The 23,875-nt window shown below is 46.9% G+C and overlaps 1 protein-coding gene across 8 annotated transcripts in view; it reads right to left on the minus strand.

Annotated features, from left to right (window-relative positions):
* Window positions 1-23,875, minus strand: part of PPP1R21 (protein phosphatase 1 regulatory subunit 21) — a 107,717-nt gene that overhangs the window by 37,558 nt on the left and 46,284 nt on the right. For all 8 annotated transcript variants that reach the window (XR_009755106.1, XM_061551208.1, XM_061551207.1 and 5 more), the window contains exons 8-15: window positions 21,071-21,165; window positions 19,138-19,190; window positions 13,510-13,659; window positions 9,031-9,132; window positions 8,383-8,471; window positions 7,478-7,614; window positions 5,378-5,470; window positions 5,015-5,142 (exon numbers count right to left, since the gene is read on the minus strand). Coding sequence is in view for 7 of the 8 variants with exons in the window: in XM_061551208.1 (XP_061407192.1) it covers window positions 5,015-5,142; window positions 5,378-5,470; window positions 7,478-7,614; window positions 8,383-8,471; window positions 9,031-9,132; window positions 13,510-13,659; window positions 19,138-19,190; window positions 21,071-21,165 (847 nt within the window). In the remaining variant the exon portion in view is untranslated. The remainder of the gene's footprint in view (window positions 1-5,014; window positions 5,143-5,377; window positions 5,471-7,477; window positions 7,615-8,382; window positions 8,472-9,030; window positions 9,133-13,509; window positions 13,660-19,137; window positions 19,191-21,070; window positions 21,166-23,875) is intronic.

The raw sequence follows: 23,875 nt of genomic DNA on the forward strand, positions 1-23,875 counted from the left end.
AAAAAGCAGCAGGGGAAGCAGCTATCACATCTGCCTCACTGAGGGGGACGTGTCTGACACGCCCCCCTCAGTGAGGACACGCCCCCTTAGTGAGGCCACGCCCCCTCCGTTAAGCCACGCCCCCTCAGTGTGTAAATCTGGCTCTGACACTAGCCAGTGCCTCCCCAGCCATTGACCTCACCGCACGTCACTAGTTATGAGATGTACCACTAGAGACTTCCCAAGGGGAATCCAATGGACCCCCTGCTCAGTGCTCGAAGATATTGATTTCACAGATGACATAGCTCTGCTCTCTTCTCAACAAACCCATACGCAGGAGAAAACAACTCGGTTTAGCCAGTTTGCTGATCAACTAGGCCTGCAAATAAATATAGAAAAGACCCAAGAGATGAACTAAACAACAACAACAACAAATACTACAATCAAGGGCAACTCACTGGAACAGGTTGAAACATTTACATACCTTGGCACTGTCATAAGCAAAGAAAACTCCACCTCAAAAGCCATCAAGTCCAGACTAAAAAAATTAACCCGTAAAAACAAAGTTTTTCACTATAAATCCTTTATATGCGTGGCATCGGTTTTATTTTATTATTCATTTCTGTTTTTCTTGAGTAAGAGTTTCATTTTTATCACATTGGTATTTTAAATTAAATATGAAAAAAAAAATGTTCCTAAAAAGTGGAAAATTTAGGAAAAAAATTTTCACGAAAATAAATTGTCACGCACAACGAGTCTGTGTGCAAAATGTCAGCTCAATTGGATCACGGGAAGTGGGTTAAAAAACGACCGAAAGATTTGCACGGTCGTAAGCGCGCGAGCAAGCAAGCAAGCAAGTGAACTTAATATAAAGGATTTAAAAAGGCAAGACACACCTGTCTTCCAACATAAATATTTGGAAGGTACGAATCTATAATGGAAAAGTAAAATCAGGACTGAGATACAATAGTGCAAGTTGGAGAACCACCAAGATAGACATGAACTCCCTATCAACCTTCTACAACAACTACCTGAGGAAAATCTGTCGCATCTTCTGGCCAAACAAGATTTCAACCCAGGACCTGTATATAAAAACCAATAAAAAATGTGTAAGTTGGGACAATAGAACCGAGTTCATAGCGAAAACCACCCTACAGTGGACACCACAAGGGAAAAAAACCACAGGGCAGGCCGAAGACCATCTGGCGACGCACCGTTCCAGACCAACTAAAGACCATGGGCCTGTCTTGGGGTGAAGCAGAGAAGGCTGCTAAATTGTGGCGTTATACTCCACAGGGAGCGAAGAGGAGTAAGTAATGTTGCTGACGAGACAAACTCTGGAGTAAAACCACTTCAGAATTTGCATGCTTAAACAAATGCTGCTGTAACGCATGAGCCCTGGAGGTTCAACAATTGAGGTACACAAAATAATGTTTTATATACTGTAAATCAGAGCTTTTGTTTCATATATTTAATTTCCCACAAGTCACGACAATGGCAATTAATGCTGTACAATGCAGCACATGCAATCTACTCATGATACAGTTTTTTGCAATACACGTTCCTTCGGAGTGGACAGGTAGGAACTTGGTTGGACAGATCATTCGTGCACGACAGATAGACAAATAATCCCTGGTGGGCAGTGTGGAACCTGTTGTTCCTACCTGTATAAGTGTAGTGTATCGTGTCGTGTATAGTGTAGTGTGTAGGTTAAACGTTGAGTTTTATAAGGGCACCACGGGGTGACCAGCCCCTCCCCACCCAGCCCCACCCCTCCCACGCCCCACCCTCCCCACCCAGTCCCTCACCACCCAGCCCCTCCCCACTGTTGTATATGTGCCCCTTTTTCCAAAAATGTATATTAAGAATAATTCTGCCAATATTTTTTTGTTGTTCACATAGTCACTCGGAAGCGCAAACAACGCCACCCCCCCCCCCCCTTCGCGATCAGCTGCAGTGACACGCTCGCAACAAAAGGCCGGAGACGAACCATAAAAGATAATAAGCCCCTCCTCGTACAAAGGACAGAGAGAGGGGGGTGTTGTAACACGGACTTCAAAGCTGTGCTCACAAGCAGGACGGCGAAAAGCAAACAGATGGGTTGTGGGCTATTTTAATTAACAAAGTTCCAAAACTTAGCGACCAAGATTAAGTGAACATTATCAATCCTCACACTCACTCCAATTAAAAACCAGGCTACAATCCACACCAGTGGATCATGACTCCTCATTTATTAATTCAATACTAATGTTATTGTTACCTTCAATAATTCTCTACGCGACCTGATCAAAAAAATAATAATAATAATAATAATTATGGCAGTCAGGGTCCTTCCTAAGCCAAAACGAATTCTCTAACCTCGGGATATAATAATAATTCTAAACAAACCAAATAATTATTACGAATAGTAGACAAAGGGTCATCTAGAAGAATTAAAGGCGAAATAAGTCAGTCATACCTAACCAAGATGTAATGTACTCCATAGGAAGAGAGCCTCACAACCGCCTTTGTCTTCCCGCAGCACGGATAGCAAGATTTGCACACACAAGGAAAAAACATCCCTCCATAAAGAAAATCAAACCCCGACGGAAATACTGTGAACCCCAGAGCGAGGGAAGTGGCTCTCACAAATGTTTTTATTGCAGGTTGGGCATCTGTGTTCCATGGATGAAAAGATGGCTTGGGGGAGGAGATGTAACAGATGTCTCAATAAAACACATGCACACACACATACCACTCCCCCCTCCCCACAGCCAGCGACATCAAAAAAAGTTGGGCTTTTGTGAACAGAGAGAGGGGAGGGAGTTTCACGTTCTCTTGGTTTAAGCACAAACGCACATCACGCAACTCAGTCTTGTTTCAGTCTTGCGACACAGCTTTGCGAGAAAGACTTGCGAGGGAGTTTGGGCGGAGGCTTGCCGGCAGGCACTGACACCAACCATGGGTGTCGTGCCTTGAGGAGAGATGGGACGAGAGGTCGTTAGGGGCTGAGTTCGGTATGAGCCGACAGAGTTGCGCTGACGAGCAATCAGCTGCGAGGAAGGGTAGAAACGCAAACCGTCGACCAAGCCTTCCACCAACGAACGAAAGCCTCGTTCATCGCCACAAAGCATCGGGCGCCACCGGGGGCCACCGGGCACCACCGAGCGCCACCGACCGAAGGGTGTCAGCCATCAGCGGACAAGTGGCGAGCGTCCTGTCGACCCATCATCCAACAGGGGAAAGAGCCTGACCGGCCGCCCGTGAGGAAGAGGAGAGCGCCATCGAATGCGCCGTGTGTTCGACCACACACCGACCTGCACCAGCTGGGAACCAAGACATCCAGCAGCTGACGAGCTGCGCGCGCTATCTGACGACGGAATCGCCGAGCGCCACGAGCCTCTTCAAAGACAGCATCGTGCCGACGCCGCTCATCCAGCAGTGGAGAGAGCCAAAGGCTCACTGCAGACACGCCCGCACGAGGGAGCAGGGCGTGAAGCCACTGTTTGTATGCCCCTCCCCCACCCACAAGCTCATGACACAGCGCCCGGCCTTCGGCCTTCGCTTAAAACAATAATTTATCAAGGGGACAATACACACGCACATACACGAGAATCACTAACTGGCCGTGAAGGCATCGTGACTCATCGAGTGATAAGAATACGTCGTTTAAAAGTTCCTTAGTCGTTTTTTGAAATTTTGTTTAATTTAGTTTTTTTTAATCGCATAAATTACGAATAGATTCATCAATGTAAACTAAACTTTTGAAACCTTCGTCATGAATCTACACGCTCACAGAGAGAGAATATCGTATCAAACCTGTTTCTTTGTCATAGAACCTGATCCACGAATTCATTAAAGCTTAGCCAGAGATACGAATCTCCCATAAAGAGGACACGCACGGCGTCGCACACCATTGTTCCAAGACATTTCGTTAAATATATAATCTTGCTGATTAATCTATTGCCGTATACTTTGCCTTCGGGATACAATAGTTTGCTCATCGCCTATCATATGAATATCATTGCATGCATGTTTAAGGACTTTTCCTGTCGCCAGATATGCTCGTGTTACGCGGTGGAATAATTGTATGTGCGGTTGGAGACCTAACATAAACACACTAAGAGATAATTAATGTTTAAGCAAGAATAATTGTTTTATCCCCATTGATACTACTCTGGGCAGCGAAGCTAAGCTTAATTATCATAAATGCCCTCATTAACATAATCGCAAACATTTGCATAAACTAATACGGATATCTTAGCATAATTTATGCGCATAATTAAATAAAATATCATTCTTCCTCACATTTACACATTTTCCGAATCTTAATTAAATTTTTATTCTTTTTTTAATAAAATTTTCATAACCCGACATATACAACACCACCCAGCCCCACCCTCCCCACCCAGCCCCTCCCCACCCTCCCCTCTCCACCCAGCCCCACCCCTCTCACCCCCCACCCTCCCCATATGCACGACAGACAGACAAATAATCCCTGGTGGGCAGTGTGGAACCTGTTGTTCCTACCTGTATAAGTCTGTATTTATTGAGCTCAAGTCTTAATAATAGCGACTTCGACCTGCCAAGAATTGTTAATCTTTGGGAAGACTTGGCCCTCCCTCAAGGGATTGTGGAATTTCTCCGAGAGGCCCTGGGGCCATCAATGGAGATGAACACCAACCCACGCTCGTTTGTACCGGGAGACACTTTGTTGAAGTTGTCATCCAATGGTCCTTCACTGAATTTTGAGGTTAGGCCACGTCATCATCTTGAGAACCCTCCACCATCCCGCATAGCCAAATAAATTAAACTCTCGTGCTTGTGTTTAACTCGACAATTATTAATTCTCTCAGCTCACCAGTAAGTTTAAGAGCAAATAAAAAAAATCGAATGTAGCAATTAGACAGATTTTGCCAGATCACATGGTCCAAACCCAGAAAGATCAACGATGAATCACATGAGCTGCGACTTTCGTCATCCAACGTTGCGCAACCTCACTGTCTACTGCTATCTTCCCCAGGCGGCCGCTATAGTGCTGGACAGGCGGGCGCACCTTGCCAGTGGTGCAGGCGAGGGTGACGAGGGATGAGAGGAGACACTCGTTAGTGGAGCGCAGCTTGTGGCTTGAAGTGGGCAGTTCGTGCTCCAAGCTCACCTTGGCGCCATAGTGCTTAGAGAGCCCTGTGTGTGTGTGCATGCAGGCAGGCAAACCGTGCAGACACAACGGTAAACGACACGACCTGAAAAGCAACGAGCGCGGTCCTCATCGTGTGTCTACACGTGCCCAGACCGTGTGTCCCATAGACTCATCCGCGAGCATTCTTGGAACAATTAATAACGACAGCGCGGTGCTTTACGCGGGCCACCACGTAAGACCCCGTGACACGGCACGGTGGGTCACGCATCGCGCTCTTACCCTGGGCAGCGCGGTGCAGGCTGTGCAGGGCGGCTCCGAGCTGTGTGTGCACTGCACCGTGGTTGTCAGGGTGCATCGCCTGAGGCCTCGTTCCTTAGCATGGAGGGAGGCAAGAGGCGACATTAAATGGCCAATTCGTTACATGCGAAAGTGCTTGGCGCATTATAAACAAAACACTGCCACAATTCGACTTTACGAATTAATTATTTGCTTGGCATTAAGGGCGCATTGTAATGTGGTTTGTTTTTTGGTTGTTTTCCTCTTAATTTTATCTGGTTCATTGGTGTCATTGCTTTTATGTTACTGCTTGTGTCATACTGGTGATAATGCCGATTTGGCTTGAGACCTCCTTTGCCCAACCAGAGCTGGTGATGAGCACACTGCCCAAATATGGAAACTTCTCCACTCTCTGCACAACTGCCCCATCACTCATAGTGAGGGGAGCGTTTGAGGACATAAAATACCCTGGTAGGTGCTTTGTTTTTGTGGAGCTGATGGTAAGACATCATCTCCTTAGTAGCATGCTCCAGGTTCCGCAGTAGCACCTCCAACTCCTTCTCGGAGTTGGCAGAAATCACCAGATCATCCGCATACGTAATATGGTTGACCAAAAGGGAGCCATCCCTTGACCGCACCCGGACACAAAATGGCTCTGACACCCGGTCACACAACTTTATCTGGGCCTGCCCACCATCATGAAGGTCCTTAATCATTGTGAGCAGACGGTCTGGGACTCCAAAAGGAGGAAGAATAACTCATAACCCTAGCCTATTGATATCATAGGCTTTTACCAGGTCAATAACACAGACATGTAGGTCCTGTTGAAATTCACTCTGACATAGACAAATACAAAGAACCCCCGTATAGCCTTAACAGACTGTGGGCTAAGTGCTGTTAGTGAGCACTGATGAAGGCCGGCACATTACATGATGGAGTGGGTGGCCACCATCACACCTCCCCAGTGGCGATGTTTACACATCACACCAGGTACTCATTTGAGACCGAGTCGATCTAGGGGAGGCCCAGGACCAATTCAGATAATCGCCACTGGTGTTGGCCGTGAGCGGGAATCGAAGTCCGGTTGCCTTGTTCATAGCACAGCGTGCTACCCACAACACTACCGCTTCCCATTATGATTGATACACACACAAACACTCTTTCTCTTACACACAGAAAGTAACACAACTGAACGTAATACAACCTAACAATTACATACATGCACTCTCAACACACCTCACACAAATACACAAAGAATCACACTCGCATCGCTTTATAAAAAACACAAATAATATTACTGTACAAACGACCTCAGACGCAGAAGAACTTAACCCGTTGAGTGATTATGTCACAGTGGCCATGTTGCATTTGGACTTTCACAGCAGCCATTTTGCATAAGTCTTTTATGGCAGCCATGTTACATAGGGCTTTCAAAATTGCTGCCCGGTGGATTTCACATGCTTTTTCTGTACTCGGGCCCATAGTCTCTTGAGTTTTCACCTGGTTAAATAAAATAAATGTGTAGAATCCTAAGGATGTGTAGGGTTTCCATAAACCAATTAGATAATATATTAATTCCTGAAGGGAAATCACCAATGTGATTATTAACACTGGTATCAACTAGATGGAGTGGTGCTAGGGCCGTGCACCTTTCAAATACATTTTTATATCAACTCAGTCCATCATCATCATCCCCCTGGAGCCAATGTAATGTGCATTATCACTTTGTAGAAAGCCAACAGCCCTTTACTTATGGTTAGGCTGCTTCCCACTTTCCAGGGAAGGAGCAATGAATCAGTGAAAAGATTCAATTATAAAAAGGCATTTTATTAAATGAAAATTTATTTGGAGCAGCTGTCCACATGATTCGGTGTTGGTAAAGTCAGTGGTTGCCCCTGGGGGCAAAAGCTGAGACCCACCGAAGGAATGCAAAATTTCCACCACTGGCTAAGGGGCCACCAATGGCAATGAGGTGAGAACCACGCCCATTTTTGAGTGGGAGAGGATTCACTGAAAGACAGCGAGCGCCAGGTCAGGGTGAAAGACGTGAGTGTGGGAGGCATCTGTGGGGGCGCGTGGAGGAGGAGAATGAAGCAGCACTACCGGGCAGCGTGAGCGCCACCACGTAGGTGCTTGTGCGGGAGAAGGCTGCTGTCATGGCTCTCACGTCCTGTTCCAGTGCGGCATTGTGGATACGCAGCTCCTCGCTGCACAGGGGCGAGCGAGACTCCTCCTGCAGGCTGCATGGGTGACATCACGGGGACATCACAGGGATCATTGCGGGGACACCACGGGGACACCGCGGGGGACACCGCGGGAGACATCGTGGGGGACATTGTGGGGATATCGCGGGGAACACCGTCGGGACACCACGGGGGACATAATGAGGATATGGCGGGACATCACGGGCGACACCACGGGGACACGAGTGTGGACATTGCGGGGACATCACAGGGATATCGTGCAGTCATGCAGGCTGGCGTGGAGCCCTGCTCCCTCTCTTCTCTGAGGAATTCAACTACAGCGGTGGTGGTTCCAAACCTGTCCGAGCCACTCTCAACTGTCAACAAAAAAAGTGTACGTACTGCCATAGAGTAAAACATTTAGGCCACTTAACAAGGCGTCATGGGCCAACAGTGTTCTGCTGACTCCAGGTTGGGAACCACATCTCAATAGGATACCTGAGATGGCATGTGGCCTTCGTAATTTTTGCAATGGATCCTTGAAATAAACGAAACTATTTACAAAACTAGACCATTTTTTTTTCATTTTACCAGGTAAAAAAGAAGTGACTTGGCCACAAATGATAGCTCAACGAAGTGGCTTACCACGTGAAAATTTATAGCAGCTAAATCCTCTAAACCCATTTTTATTCTAAATGTGGAGGGAAAAACCGGAGGACGCAGGGAAAATCCACACTACCACGGGGAGAGAGATATGCACGTATGAAATAAATGTGGAAATGCAAGAAAAATTTGGATTTGCATCCAAAACTGGAGCTGTCATACCTCTCCAGCTGGTAGGGCGTGAGCTTGGACAGGTAGGACACATAGTTAGAGAGGCTGTCGGAGAACAGCGACAGCGACACGACAGTCTCCTGTGACAGACGCAGAAAAAGATGCCTCCCGGTTACCGAACTTACCGCTGCAGTATAAACCATAAAAGTTTTTTTAGGGTTAGATCGCGTAAATATAAACGTGTCATTAAACATGCCATCACCCAACACAGCCAATTAGTGAGGTTTGTCACGTAAACAAAATGTGGCAATCAGTTACGAGTTCAGCACGCCGGTTGTGTGTTGGAGAGTAAACCCACAACATTTACCATTCAAGTACTGTGACGTTTTTCTGGTAGATTACTCTCCAACACAACCGTTGTGGTGAACTAGCAACAAATTATACGTTTTGTTTACGTGACAAATCTTCCTAATTGGCCGTGTCGAGTGGTGGTGGGTTTAATAACACATTCATATTTATGCGATCTAACGCAAAAACCTCTAATTATGGTAATATTGGTCGGGAAAGCCTACTACTATGTGTTAAACAGGTCAGGCCATGTGTTGAGCTTGCACATCACTGTCAAATTTCTATCATTACACCGTTGCGACCTTGACGTCATCGGGTGCATGCCACAGCGGTGTTGGGGTCTGGTGTTACCAGCATCGTGACTGCATCCTCTGTAATGCTGTCATGCAGCTGCTGCATGCCCTGGTCCAGGGGACGCACGTACGACGCATTCTCATGCAGAAATTGGCAAAACTGCGGTGAGAAAACAAAACGGGCAGACGGCCACCATCAGCGTTAAGGACCTTTCCTCTCGACGCCCGGTCACCATGCTCTTGACTTGGTCCGGATCACCCCGCTTACTCTATTCACTTGATATAAAATAAATGAATAAATATACAAACTATTGGGTTCAGTCACATTCATCTTGCCAAATATGAGTTGTAAGACCCTCCACCACCCAAGTTAAAGAAACAAGTTTAATTGTTATGCGTACGGGTGGTAAATGCGCAAAGTATAATTGTTTTATTCTAGATTTGAAGCTTTCGTGACTGCAAGGATTCATATTCTTAGTTCTTTCGGTAAAGTCACGTAGGTAAAAAATGAAATTAAAATTAATAAAAATAAAATAAAAATAAAAATCACGACGTTTCGGAGGCAACACAAGTCTCCGTCATCAGTTGGGACTGTCACAGCCAGATTTGCTGTATCAAGTTTGTATTGGGTCTTATAATTTCACCAAAAGAGTGATAAATAATGACTTCTGACACCAATTGTAGCGGGTCAGGAACCAGAGGAGAACGTAGGCGAGGCAACACAATATTTATTTAACTGCACCGAATACAAGGTCCCTAACACAAAGGGGTAACGGCCCCTTTCACCCCATACCTAAGGAGGTATGGCCTCCGGGCTACACTGCCACCTAACACTGGACCACTCTCGCTCTGAGCCCTCCAGCTCGGGGTCTTAGGGAAGGCCACGCTGACCCGACCGTCCCAAGGTCACCGGGTCTTGACCGCTGGCCTCACTGAGCTCCGGCCCTTAGAAGGACAGCGGAGCTTGGGGTCCAGGGTCCTATCTTGAGCTCCCGTCTTCGGTCTTCAGCTTGGAGATGACTGAGCCGGACCCTTCCTAGCCACGCCTCCCTTCCAGAACCTTTTGGAAGGTGACATCATCCCCCAATCCCCCCTCTCGGGGTTTGGGGATTTGTGTCCCAGGATCCATTCTCTTCGGGATTGGCGTTGGCCCCTTGGGCCATGATCCTTTACACTGGCGTGACGCCGCTTCCGCCCCCTATTGACGAGAAGGGGGAGCTTCCCGCTAACAGCATGGGGAGTGCCGATGAATACCTCTAAACAGGCACAACATTGATACACTGCCCTCATTACTTACCTCTCCCACTTTTCATGTCTTCTATAACCGACCTTATCATGATCCTAAAGTTACCATAACATATTGCTCTGATCTCAGCAGTGCTGGCTGAGTGGCTGTGACCCAGGAAATATGAATCTCATGACACAGTGCGACCCACACACAAGTCTGAAACACACAGACAAGTAGCGATAACACAGCCATCTAGAGCCTACTTGAGTGACAGAAAGGCACCCACGTGAGTGTATACGCGCAATACTTTGTGTAATCACCCAATATGTGCCCAAATACCTCGGAAGCTAAGCAAGTGGGAACCTTAATAACGCTTGAATGGGTGATCACAGTTTGTGATCGGGCTTGTAGAATTGCGTGGCGGCCAGCAGTATAGGACAGGGTGGCCAAATACATTGTTGTACTGTATTGATATGCTCCCTCATCTATGCCCTCCCCACCCTCAATCCGCACTTACCAGCGTGGTGGAGTAATTTCACAGTAGGGAGCGGTGGCGTAATACCTGCTGGATTTGAACCCGTGAACCCCTGCAACAAGCAGCGAACATGCTGATGCTGGGCAAAGTTACCGCCCCATGTACAGGCAGACCTCGCTTCACGCCCAGGATGTGTTCCTGGAGAAGTGTGCACTTATCGAATCAGCGCTAGAAGGGGTCATTATATACCACTATATACTACATGGGGATGCAATCCTGACTGCATTATTTATTTAGTATGAGCATGCACACGAGGTATTCATTGGGATACCAGGAATACAGTAGAACCTCTGGTCACGACCATAATTCGTTCCATAACTTTGGTCGCAACCCAATTTGGTCGTGACTCGAACCTAATTTCCCCATTGGATTGTATGTAAATACGATTAATCCATTCCAGACTCCTACGAACTGTATATAAATATTGTTTTTTAAAGATTTTTAAGCACAAAAATAGTTAATTATGCCATAGAATTCACAGTGTAATAATAAACTAAATGTAAAAACATTGAATAACACTGAGAAAACCTTCTGGCGTGAAAGAAGTGAGGAGGAAGATGATTGGGGAGGAGGTTACTGTTTTGAGGGAGAGTCCGCCTCCGCGATGGAAGGACGTTCTCCTTCAGGTGTTTTCTCTCTTGCGATTTCTTCGTCTTCTAATGTTTCGTCTTCAGGAATTTCTGGGTCAGGGGTTTCTTGTTTTTTTATCCGTTTAGCTGGTGGACCAACAGTCATCAAAAAATGATCTAATGTGACTTGTCTTTTCCTGCGCATCTACACTCTATTCATAAGAGTTTTGTCCGGGTGGTGCTTTTCAAAGAAATTCTGGCACTCATTCCATACTTTTCAATAATTTCCTTCTTCACTTCGATTTAAATTTTCTTTAAAACCTTCTTCTCACCAACATTACCACTCTTCACTTGATTAGAGGCCATGGCTAATTGCAAAATTAATGCAAAAATACGCAAAATACTGCACAGAGTTCACAGCGAATGAGCGCACGTCTGACCGAGACCGATTACTAAGCGAGACTGAATGAGCAAGCGGCCACAAGTGGGTCGCTGTTGTTTGTAAACAAACAACAGGAAATTTGGCGCTAACAAAAAAATGGCGCGGAAGGGGAAATCGGCCGCGGCCGTGTTTGATCGCCACCCGAGTATGTGTTCGTGAGCAGATTCAAACATTTTGTTAATTTTTTGGTCGGAACCCGATTTGGTCATGGTCAGAAGTGTTCGTGACCAGAGGTTCTACTGTACCATTAACAATAATACAGGTGTAGTGACGTAAATACGGTTACTGTGCTATTAGTGCCAGCCATTATTCAAAGTGCTGCTGAGCGCCAGAAACCTCCCTGGGAGGCTTGAGAGACACGTGACCGGAGGCCCGGGAGCCCTTGCTTGATACAGCAGGGGGCGTGGTCGAGGGCGTGGCCGAGGGCGTGGCCAAGGATGGATCGAGGCCGCGACTAGGGAAATAAAGGGGGAGCGCTGAGGGGATTCGGGGCTCGTTTTTGGGTATCAACTGGAAAAGTCTTCGCTCTTCGTTCTCCGCTCCTCGTTCGTTGTGTAGTTTAGATTCATGGGTCAAGTAACATGTGTGCTACCGATCCGTCCGTACAGTTTAAGCACACGCACATAGCGACAGATAGCCACACCTAGCTAGAGAACCCGGAGTGTTACGTAGTTGTTTTTAAATGTGTTGCCTCCAAGTTATAGTGTGTACATCCCTCTGTACACAGACTACACAGGTGATAAATATCTTATTCCAGAATTAAAAAGAGTAATTATAACATGAGTAAGTATTATGGCACTGTGTACTCGAGTGCATTCTACTGTACTCCTACATGGCAGTGGTGAGGAGGTTTTGGAGCTGCTATTGCACTCCCAGTCCGGGACATTTCAGAGAAGAGCTCCAGGACCTCCGTGACGTTCTTAGTGATGCCCTCAGTCTGTATTTATGTGGCGAGGTTTCTTTTAGGTGGAACCTGAGACTCTATTCTGGTCTCAAGAGTTCTCACCTTGATAACATGGGAAAGAAAAACTCAAGTCGATTTATTTCCAATCTTCAGGGACTCCTCTACTTACGAACGAGTTAGGTTCCAGAGATCTGTTTGTAAATCGATTTGTTCGCAAGTCCAACTTTACTCCTGTCAATTCCATACATGTTGTATGGAATCGTACACTAAACACGGGGAATGGCTTCCAAAGTTGTACAATCGCCTGCAGATGTAGATGCCACTGGTTATTCATGTTCTGCAGATGTAGATACCATCACCGCCATTTATTGTGTGGCAATTGAACTTACAACTCTCGGTCCGTACAGGCAACTGGAAATATGGACTGATTCGTTCCTAAGTCAAATGTTCGTAAGTGGAGGAGTCGCTGTAATCGGGAACACAAATCATGCGGGTCTGTGGTTTGCTCAGAGCCATGCGTCGCTCTCATTGGCCGAGCGAATGATGGGGGCGGTGACCTTTCCTCGGTCAGCGATGCTGCTACTGCTGTGTGCTCTCACGCGTAAGTGTTTTATGCGCATTTCGATTTTATAATTTTTGTTGTTGTAAAAAATGTCTGCGGGACATAGAGAGCTCGAAGGAATCGACGCTTTACGTGGTGGGGCTAAGCGGGACCTGCCTGTAACAACATCACGACAAAAGGACTGCATGAACGTGAACTGTGCAGGAGAAATTGAGGGCATGCATGAGAGCCACCCTAAGTCAGAAACCATAGGATGGGAGGAGACTGCGGGACGGCCGTTGTGGGGAGCGCTACCACCTTCTGGTTCACGGGCGAGACGGGGTGCGTGGATGCGTCGAGTGGGTGCACGAGGCAGCGCTGCTCCGTGTACGTGTGGAAGTTGAGCAGTGACGACACCAGGTCCTGCACCAGCAACAGCGCCTGGCCTACCAGCTCACGTGCACGCAGCTACACACATGCACACAAAAATACACAACTTTCAACCAAATACATAGCCTTTATAGAATGTTAAGACATTCTACATCCGCACCTCCAATTAGCACGGTTGGCAATTTAAGATGCGAAAAAAGTTAATCATAAATACATATAGTTTAACACATAGGCTTTCCCAACCAATATTATCCATATCTTGATTTTATTTTTTATATCTACTTGACTTTACCGAAAAAACCAAAGAGTATAATATTATCCATAAGAGGTTTTTTGGGTTAGATCGCGGAAATATAAATGTGTCATTACACCCGCCACCACTTGACGCAACCAATTAGTAATGTTTGGCATGATAACAAAACATGCCAATTAGTTACTAGTTCAGCACACCAGTGTGTTGGAGAGTAAACCTCCAACATTTACAATTCGAGTTCTGTGACGTTTCGCCGGTAATTATACATTCGTACAGGACAAGTGCTGTGAGCAAGCAACGATGAAGTCTATCACAGCAAACGATGAGATGGTGTGGTCAGCACCATGTTAGTTCACCTTCATCTCCCCAGTGGTGATGTTTACACATCAACCCGGGTATTCATATGAGACTGAGTCGACCAAGGGGAGACCAAGAAAGATTCAGCAGTGTCAATGATGGTGACCATGAGTGGGAACCAGTGCTTAGTACATAGCATGAACCACTATACTACTGCTCCCCGTGACAATCAAGTACAAAGATCCCCCATATAGCCTTTAACAGATTTTTGGAGTAAGTGCTGTTAGCGGGTGACGATGGATCAGCATTCCCGACATGCCACCTGTCAGTACCCGGTTCACATCGAGGTAACAAATTAACCTCCCAGTGAACCAAATTCTTGGAACTTCTATTGGAGGGATCACGGCATCATCACTACCAACCATTCAATGTGCAACCCTGTGGCTTTCATGCCATTGAGCCTGAACTCCGAGTCTTATAATTCACCGTTGAGGGTCTTTTGGATGTCACGCGAAACCTAATCAGTGTTCTTGTTCACCACCCATCCCCTCCATTGAAGCTTGACGCTGCAATGTTGGCTGATGTGACATAAAGTCATATGTCCCACACCCAAAGCACGGGCAAGCCGCATATGTCCAGTTTGACATCGTGGACGCTGTACAGTTGACATCCACTGACCTCTGTTATGTAATTCAGGTCGATGGATTTCAGGTTGCAAATATCTACAAGTCTGCCAGCATCAACTGCGACTAACAAGTTCTACAAAGTCTGATTCATGCAGCCATCAAGGTCAGTGACTTCAACAGTCACCACGTGGACCGGGGCTACACAGAGGTAGATGCCGACAATGAACAACTTGCAAACTGGACCTCACAAAACTACCTTGCTTTTATTCACATCCCCCAATCTGCATAGCACATTCCACTCCTCCCGATGTAAACGCGACCACTGTAGCTTCAATAATCTGTCTATGAATTTTGGGTTTGGAAGACATTGCTCGTTAATGCACAAGAAGGCAACCTTACATTCAACTTTTTTGATTACCTGATGAATATGCATATGAAAGAATAAGGCAGCATAAATAATAAAACCCAAGGTATTTATAAATATCACTATGTTCAAAAATTAGACCATTCAATGCTACATCTGGGTGGTGCATGAGCGGCCACCTTTGTCTCCCCAGTGGCAATGTTTACACACCGCATCAAGTACTCATTTGAGGCCGACTCGACCTAGGGGAGACCCAGGATAATCGTCACTCGTGTTGGCCTTGCGCCAGGCGGTCGACGAGATGTTGGCCGCCGATATAATTTCTCCATCTAACAGTCCGTGGGGTGCTCCCATAGTTCTTGTCAAAAAGCAAGATGGGAGTTTGCGGTTTTGCATTGACTTCCGCAAACTAAATAAAATCTCCGTGGCTGACACGTACCCTCTCCCGCGAATGGATGACTTGTTAGATGCTTTGGCAGGGGCGAGTTATTTTTCCACTCTTGACCTGCTGTCGGGGTTCTGGCAATTGCTTCTGGATGACAGCTCTAAACCCAAAACCACTTTTCGTACACCACAAGGGTTATTTGAATTTAACCGGCTCCCTATTGGCCTTCACTTTGCTCCAATGTTCCATAGGCTCATGGAGCTGGTTTTGGCGGGCCTCCAGTGGGAATCTTGTTTAATCTATTTGGACGTGATTGTTTTAGTCGTACGTTCGAGGAGCATTTGAGATGGTTACGCGCGGTTTTTCTTAAAATTCGGGCGGCGAACCTCAAAATTCAAGCCGCAGCAATGCCATCTGTTACAAAAGTCGGTTTGATACCTGGGGCACATCGTTAGCAAGTCGGGAATAGCTATGGACCCAGATAAAACTGCGTGCGTGCGCACATGGCCAACCCCCAAGTCGGTGGGTGAGGTATGCAGCTTTATCGGGCTCGCATCCTACTACCGCTGCTTCGTGCCCGGGTTCGCCAACATCGCTAAACCTCTCTATGCCCTGATGGCAAAAGGTCAAATATTTCGATGGGGGGAGGAGGAAGCATTTGTCACGCTCCGGGATGGCCTGGTGGATGCCCCTCCCCTCCGATTAACAATTTTTCACTGCCCTTCGTCCTGGACACAGACGCCAGCAACACTGGCATTGGCGCCGTGTTGTCCCAGGTGGTGGACGGGGTGGAAAGTGTCGTGGCATACGGCAGTAAAGAGTTGTCCCCGGCTGAGCAGCGCTACTGCGTTACATGCCGAGAATTGCTGGCCATTGTTTTTTTTGTACAGCAATATCGGCCGTACCTCGATGGCAGGAGCTTTGATGTGCGCACTCCAGTACGCGCTGCGCATTGAACAACCATCCGGCCAGCTATCCCGATGGTTGGAAGTCCTCCAGGACTACACGTTTAAAAGTTCTTACCGTAAGGGTGCGAGGCACACGAATACGGACGCACTGTCATGATTACCACCGAGCAACGAGTGAGCATGTCTCTCTGGTTCGGGGTGCTGTAAGCCAGCTGCCGAGGCAGTGCCCCCTTCTGCTGTGGCTTCCCGTGGGTCTGGATGCTTGTGATTCCACCCTTGGTCTGAACCACGTGGAGTGTGGATGCCTCCAGGCGGAGGATGCCTCTTTATTCAAACTGCGGCGTCATGTTAGGGACGCTGGGGATAAGGCAAACCGATTTGGGGTAGCCCCTATCATCTTCAAAGGGGGTCCTGTTAATGTACTCAGACGGCGGGTTGCGCCGCTGCAGCATCGTAGTGCCCACTGTCCTAAGGGGTAAGATCATCTGGGCGGTGCATGAGCGGCTGATGCACCTTGGGGTGCACAAAACACTTGCAACCCTCCAATCAGTCGGCTGCGGTTATCGCCGAGGCGTTCTTCCACAGGTACGTGTTGCACAAGGGGGCTCCGAAGTGCCTCCTCACTGGTCAGGGCAAAAATGTATCTGCTAAATTGTTGAAAGAGGTGTGTGACTTGTTGGGTACAAAAAAAGTTCGGATGTCGCCCTATCATCCCAAAACAGATGGGATTGTGGAACGACTGCACAGGACTCTGACCTCCATGTTAAGTCAGCAGGTCAGCGAGTCCCAAGGCGACTGGAACTTACATGTCCCCGGGGTTCTCGCAGCCTACAGAATGGCCCCTCACGCTTCCACTGGTACTCGCCGTTTTTTTATGTATGGGTGGAAGCAGGACCCCCCAATTGATGTCCAACTAAACACGGGCCCGAGAAAAGTAAATGTTAACATGCCTGCGTCCATGTGCCTTACCTTTCAACGGGTGTCAGAGGCACGGGAGGCGTCCAGGGAAAATTCCAAATTACGGCAGTCGGCCAATGAGCGGCTAAGTGGGGCTTCGTCTATCAGGTAAAACATGGGCTCTGGTTGACAAGGCTCTCAAGTCCCAATTGGTACGTCGCCCAAATTGTACAAATCTTGGCTAGGGCCAGTCGACGTGATTCAGGCTAAAAGGCCACAATGTGTGAAAATTCGGTTCGGTCGCCAGTGTTGGTTTGTACACCCGTCACGCCTTAAGCCTTTTGTTGCTCCCTCTGAAATCCCTTCATCTCCATTGCACAAGGGCCGAGTGTCGGGTGTGCCCGTCAGGCTGGGGTGCGCATCTGCTGAGGTAGGTCCTCAGGGGAGTTCTGCGATTCTGCCCACAGGATCGAAGCGCTTGACACCCCCGACATTGCCGGCTGCGCTAATCCCGGACAGTCGGCGGAACGACCATTACCCATCCGTTCTCTGCCCGTCGTTGCAGATCCTCGGGAGGGGCCGCGCCCGTTAGGCCATCTTCAAGTTCCCCCCGGGACCTCCAGGGAGCTCATGCCCACCTCTCACCTGGGGGCCCGGCTACAAGGACTCGTTCAAGAACTGCCCGGTTGAAGTGACTCCCCTCCGCCGTGCATTGTTCCTGCGCCGTTTTGCTGCTTGTCGCACTCCTTAGACGGTTGGGTCATTGGCTAAACCTGGCCCTTCTCGTGCTTAGGGGTGCTGTCACAAACACAGGGCAAGGGATGTGCTTTTGGGGTGGGGGGGTAACCAGAGTTGTTTACATTGCTTTAATGTTTGTTGTTGTTGTCCTCTCTCTCCTCCATCTCTCTCTTCCCCCTTCTCAGTAACTGCACATTTTGTATATATTGTATTTATTGCATGGTCGCCGGTTATTTATTGATACTCTTCATCATCAAGTGATGATGGACGCTTGTGTTGCACCCGAAACGTCGTGATTTATTTTATTTTATACCTACGTGACTTTACCGAAAGAACCAAAGAGTATAGATCCCTGCAGTCACGAAAGCTTCAAATCAAGATTTATTTATTGATGTTAATGTTTGTTGACAGCTGGGATGGCTGTGTTTTACAAAAGGGGGGGGGGGGGTGATGTAGTGTCATAGATGATGTCACTATAGTGTAGCGACAGTACCGAGTGAGTGGTAATGTATGTGCGGAGCCTCTCCCTGGCACCTGAGTGAGTATACCAGGGAAAAGGTCGGGGTGAGGTCATGGCAGTCTGGGTGAACCAGAGGAGGCATATGACCGGATGAGGTGGTAGCAAGGACCAGGGAGGAGGTGACAGGAACACGTGATGTGGGTCCTGAGTCGTCGAGAAGGATCTGGAAAAGGGGCGTGGCCAAGCACGGGGCCTGGCCACGTCGCAGCGGATAAAAGCAGAGTCCCAGCGGTGATCGTGGTTGTTCATCTCTGGGAAGAAATCCTCCGTCTTCGTGGGTCCTCGGTCTCCGGTCTTCGTGCACGTGGACCAGGCAGCGTGTTGGCTGTCCTGGTCCAATTTAGTAGTTATCCCATCCAGTATGTAAATAGTCACCTGTGGTGTTCACCCCTCAAATTGTATAGTTACTCGTGGTGGTCACCACCCTTAGTCATTATCCAGTTAAGTAAAGAGTTACCTGTTGGAGTTAGTGAATAAACGTGTTGCCTCCAAGATCAAGTGTGTGCCTCAATTGAACCCACTACACACATAACATATACAAATATACATATATATAGTTACAACGTACCTGATGTGCTCGGTCATAGGTTGGGACATTTAAGGTGTTGAACTCGGGTATGCCTGGGGATCAACAGCAGAAAAAGCGGTCTTATTATATTATCAAGTAAATATAACTTTAACAGCAATACCAGTAATAGACATTGCAATCAACTTCAGATTTCTGAAAAATAGCTCAAATATGGTGCCTGTAGGATTATTAGGGTTTACGGGTTCATGCTTGAAGCTGAAAAACAAGAGCAATGCAAATATTATCCACAGATGAGATCAAAATAAATGTCTTTCTTGTTCAAATTAGCCTGGGAGCGGCTTTAATAGGTGAAACTGAAAAGGACCAAATGTGGTTTGTGTGATTTCCATATAATTAGTTTTGTCTATTTATGAGCTTGTCACTAATTACATCCTAAATGTATCGGAGCTAACAATATTGAGATCCTAGGTTTGAATCGGGGATGCAGCCACCCATGATTAAACCCCACAGTTAAATGTAGTTTTGTTGATGTTTTCAGCCTAGCCACCAATGACTGCATTACAAAAGCATCCTATAAATTTAATTCTAACTATTTCAGCCTAGTGTGGCTTGATGAAGTAAAATCCTTAAACTAATAAGCATATTGGATGACTTGCTCAATGCAAACCTGCTCTTCACACTTCTTAATGGAGCACTACCAAGTGCTGAATTAGAGGCTACTGCTCATGTTGAGGCGGATCTGCAGTGTCACCATGAATCACATTTACAGGAACACCTCGACTTATGAACTTTCAACTTATAAACTTTCAGAGATACGAACAAATCAGTCCGTATGTCCAGTTGCCTGTTCCGACTGAGAATCGGAAGTTCAACTGCTGTGCAATAATTGGCGGTGGAGGCATTACATCTGCAGAACATAAAGAACCGGTGGGATCTACGTCTACAGGAGATTCTACAACTTTTAAACCCATTCCTTGTGTTTAGTTTACATACCATACATCATGTTTGGAATCGACAGGAGCAAAGTTAGACGAACAACTTACGAACAGACCTCTGGAACCTAACTCGTTCATAAGTAGAGGAGTCCCTGTAATGCACCTGCAGTATTAATCAGTGTGGCCTGCTGGAACTGAACCCGTGAACCTCTGCAACAAGCAACGAACATGCTGATGCTGGGCAAAGTCACTGCCCCATGTACAAGCAGACCTCGCTTAGCGCTCAGGATGTGTTCTTGGAAAAGTGAGCGCGAATCGAATCAGTGCTAAAAGGGGTAATTTTACAACTGTATACTACATGGAGATGCATTCTTGACGGCATTATTTCTTACATATGAGCAATGAGGGCTTCATTGGGTTATCGGTAATAGCGATCATAATAATTATACAAACGGTAAATATTATTCCATAAATAAAAATAATATTGTTTGTATTATATCAGTATTATGTACTGGACTCACAAGTGCATTCTACTGTACTCATAAACTGCAGCGGTGGGAGACGGGAAGATGGAGTCTATTTTTAAAAATAACTGGCGAGCGCAGCATGACTCAGAACGTACTGTAATAACACTGACTAACAAATTTATTTTAAAAAATGTAATTGTGACCACGAATCGTGATAATCAAATCGTGGAGGGTGGTGTGCCGGTTGGCTTAGAGCGAATGTTGCTCTATATTGGCTGAGCAAATGTAAACAAATATGGCTGCGGGTGCGGTTCCTCGGCGCCGCTCGTTTTCACTCGAAAGCGATTACATTTTTTTTTTATTCCGTAAAAAATTTCCTCCAAGAAAAAAGAGCACTATCATGAATCAGCGTTCTATGGGTTTGTGCTAATCGAGGTCTGCCTGTATTTAGTCCAATTATTTTTTTTAATCACATTTGGGATGGATTTCATGACGCATGTGATGTAATTCATAACGTTTTGGATGCATTTGATGAAAAAGACAGAATACTAAAGGTCAGGGTTAAGTTACTGGTGTCATTGAAGGGGATGTGCTCCTGGATGATGACGGTGGCTTCCTCCAGACGCCCACCCAGGTCAACGCGGACCTCCTGCAGTTGCTGCTGACTGCACATGCACACAACAACAATGACCATTTCCTACTAAGTGGCGGTGACATAACCACGATGCTTGTGCCAGGCTATGTGCACTTTAAAGCCACGTGAAGTGTCCAAGGTTCGCTGGCATGAGGTCACAGGACAGAGCCAGGTGTGATGGGTTGCCTGAGATGACTGGCAGATGCACCACCTGTACTCCCTACTCCACCCACTTACTGCGTTTTATCCACCAGGCATGTTACTCGTTGTTGTGAGCATTGCTCTTATGCCCTCCGCTGTTGTTGGAGGGTGACTGCCTCCAACTGCTCAATAGCGTCCTTCTCGAGGCTCCACCACACAGGCCGATCTTGGCACTGCAGGTACCAGTCTTCGGCAAGTCCACTCAGCTCCGCATCCTCCTGTACCGCATGAGTCCATCTCTTCTCTAGCCTATACCGCGCCCATTTAGTCCCCTCTATCTGGTCAAAGAGAAGCTGATGGCTGGGCATGAGGGCTATATGACCTAACCAATGCAGCTTTGCCTGTAAGAGGAGCTCACCAATGGGACTATATCCGGATCTTGAGCTCCTCACACTATCCAGTCTGGTTGAACCGGGAATGGATCGTAGGCAGGCCAGCTTAAATGTAAAAAAACTGGTGCAGATTTTCTCTAAAGGACTCCACATTTTCTAAACACAGAGAAGGGAGGGCATAACTGTGGCCTAGAAGACCCGGACCGTCATATGGAGCAATGGGCCAGAAAGCTTCTACGCAGCGTTACGCAGCTAATGAAAAGATAATACCACTCAACTGATATGGAGACCACCAATGCCAAACCAGAGCTGGTCATAAGCACACTGCCGAGGTATGGAAACTTTTCCACTCTCTCCACAACTGCTCCATTACTCATTGGAAGTTGAGGGGGTGGAATATTTGGTTGGTTAGCCACAATCTTGTAGCATGCTCCAGATTCAGCAGTAACTGCTCCAACTCCTTCTCAAAGTGAGCAGCAATAACCAGACCATTAGCATACATAACACGGTTGACCAATACGGAGCCATCAGTTAACCGCACCCGGGCATCGATCAGCCTCCCACTGTATCTGTACCAGATGGAAATTCCTCCGGTACAGCAATGGAAAGTGTCTCGATCTACATGGTCAAAGAAAGCATGTACGAAAGAAGTTCAACATATATACATACATACAAAGATAGTGTGGAGAAGGAGGACATCACCGTCACACCCCAAGGTGAACAATACATTACACTATGTAACACGATTTTTGTTTCTGGGTAGTAAGTGTTATTTTATAATTGCGTATGCCTCAAAAGTATAGAAAATGGCTATTATTCCCCATAAACTTTTGCTTTGTGACCAGGACTTTATGTGAAGGAATGACACAAATATACACATTTTCTCATTGAAAATAAGTACATTTCAAAATATCACTGTCCTGGTCACAAAAGCAAAGTTTATGGGGAATAATAGCGATTTTCTGTACTTTTCAGGCATAAGCAATTAGAAAATAACACTTACTACCCAGGAACAAAAAAATGTTTGTTACACAGTTTTATTCAGACTCAAACCCATGTAGTTTCACCCAAGCCTGCCCACCATCATGAAGGTTCTTCATCATTGCGAGCATGGTCAAGGATCCTGAAAGCACGAAGAAAAACCCAAAGCTCTGACCTATTGATGGTATGACAGGCCTTGACCAGATCAATAAAGAAAAGATGTACGTCCCATTTAAATTCCCTACACCTCTTCTGTAGAGACGGATGAAGATAATGCCCTGCATGCAGGACCACCCTCGCCTCTTCTCAACATGTCTGGCAAGGCAATGTTGAATAAACTTTGCCCGGACCTTTCTTGGCACAATGGGGAAGGAGATGACCCCGGTAGTTGTTAGAATCAATGTGGTCTCCATTTTTTTAAATTGGGAACCACCAAGGCATCCTTCCAATCTTGCAAAACCCATCCTGTGGATCAAACAAGTTGTACTGATGTCATATAGGGCAGTCAGCACAAAAATGGCACCCTTGTTTTGCGGTTTTCTTGAGAGATCATCCCTGCCTAGCACTTTAGCTGGTCCTAGGCTCTGGATCACTCTTCGAACTCCTGCATCAGATGGCCCATAACTCACACACAGGGAGCAGCTACTTCCAATAATATTTGAGGCACCTTGCCCCATGATGTCATTTGAGCCGAGGGGTTTCCCTTCCCCCAATACCTCATAAAAATGTTCAGTAACCTGTCAGCCTGTTCCTTGGTGTCAGAGATATGATCACAATTATATCCCTAAGGTAACTGGTGTGGTGCTACAAGTTACTTTATGGAATTAAAGAGTGATATGTGATTGTGCACTACTGAGGCAGTTTCCATCTCAGCAACCTACAACCACCACCCATCCTTGCAGCGCTGTACGGCTTTATGAACCTCTGAGCGAAGGCTGCGGTAAGCCTCCTCATTCTCCAACGTGGGATGCTGTAGCCGATGAGAGTGGGCCTGTCGCTTTTTCTCAGCTAGCCTGAACACCTCCTCTGTCAGCAAGGGTCTCTGGGGAGGTCTGGACCGTGTACCCAAAGCAGCCATTGCAGCTGCATGAGCCACGGTCCTAAACCTCGTCCATTTCCCCTCGACATCAGGAGGAGTGGGGGACGGTGCCAACCCCAGCTGCAAGTGATGATGAATTCTTGCTTGCAACTTTCATCAGCTAGCTGAGACCATGCCACTAAGGGTTT

Source organism: Lethenteron reissneri, chromosome 14, assembly GCF_015708825.2.
Source record: "Lethenteron reissneri isolate LAM-NWPU_2019-01 chromosome 14, ASM1570882v1, whole genome shotgun sequence".
In the NCBI taxonomy this organism is placed as follows: Eukaryota; Metazoa; Chordata; class Hyperoartia; order Petromyzontiformes; family Petromyzontidae; genus Lethenteron; species Lethenteron reissneri.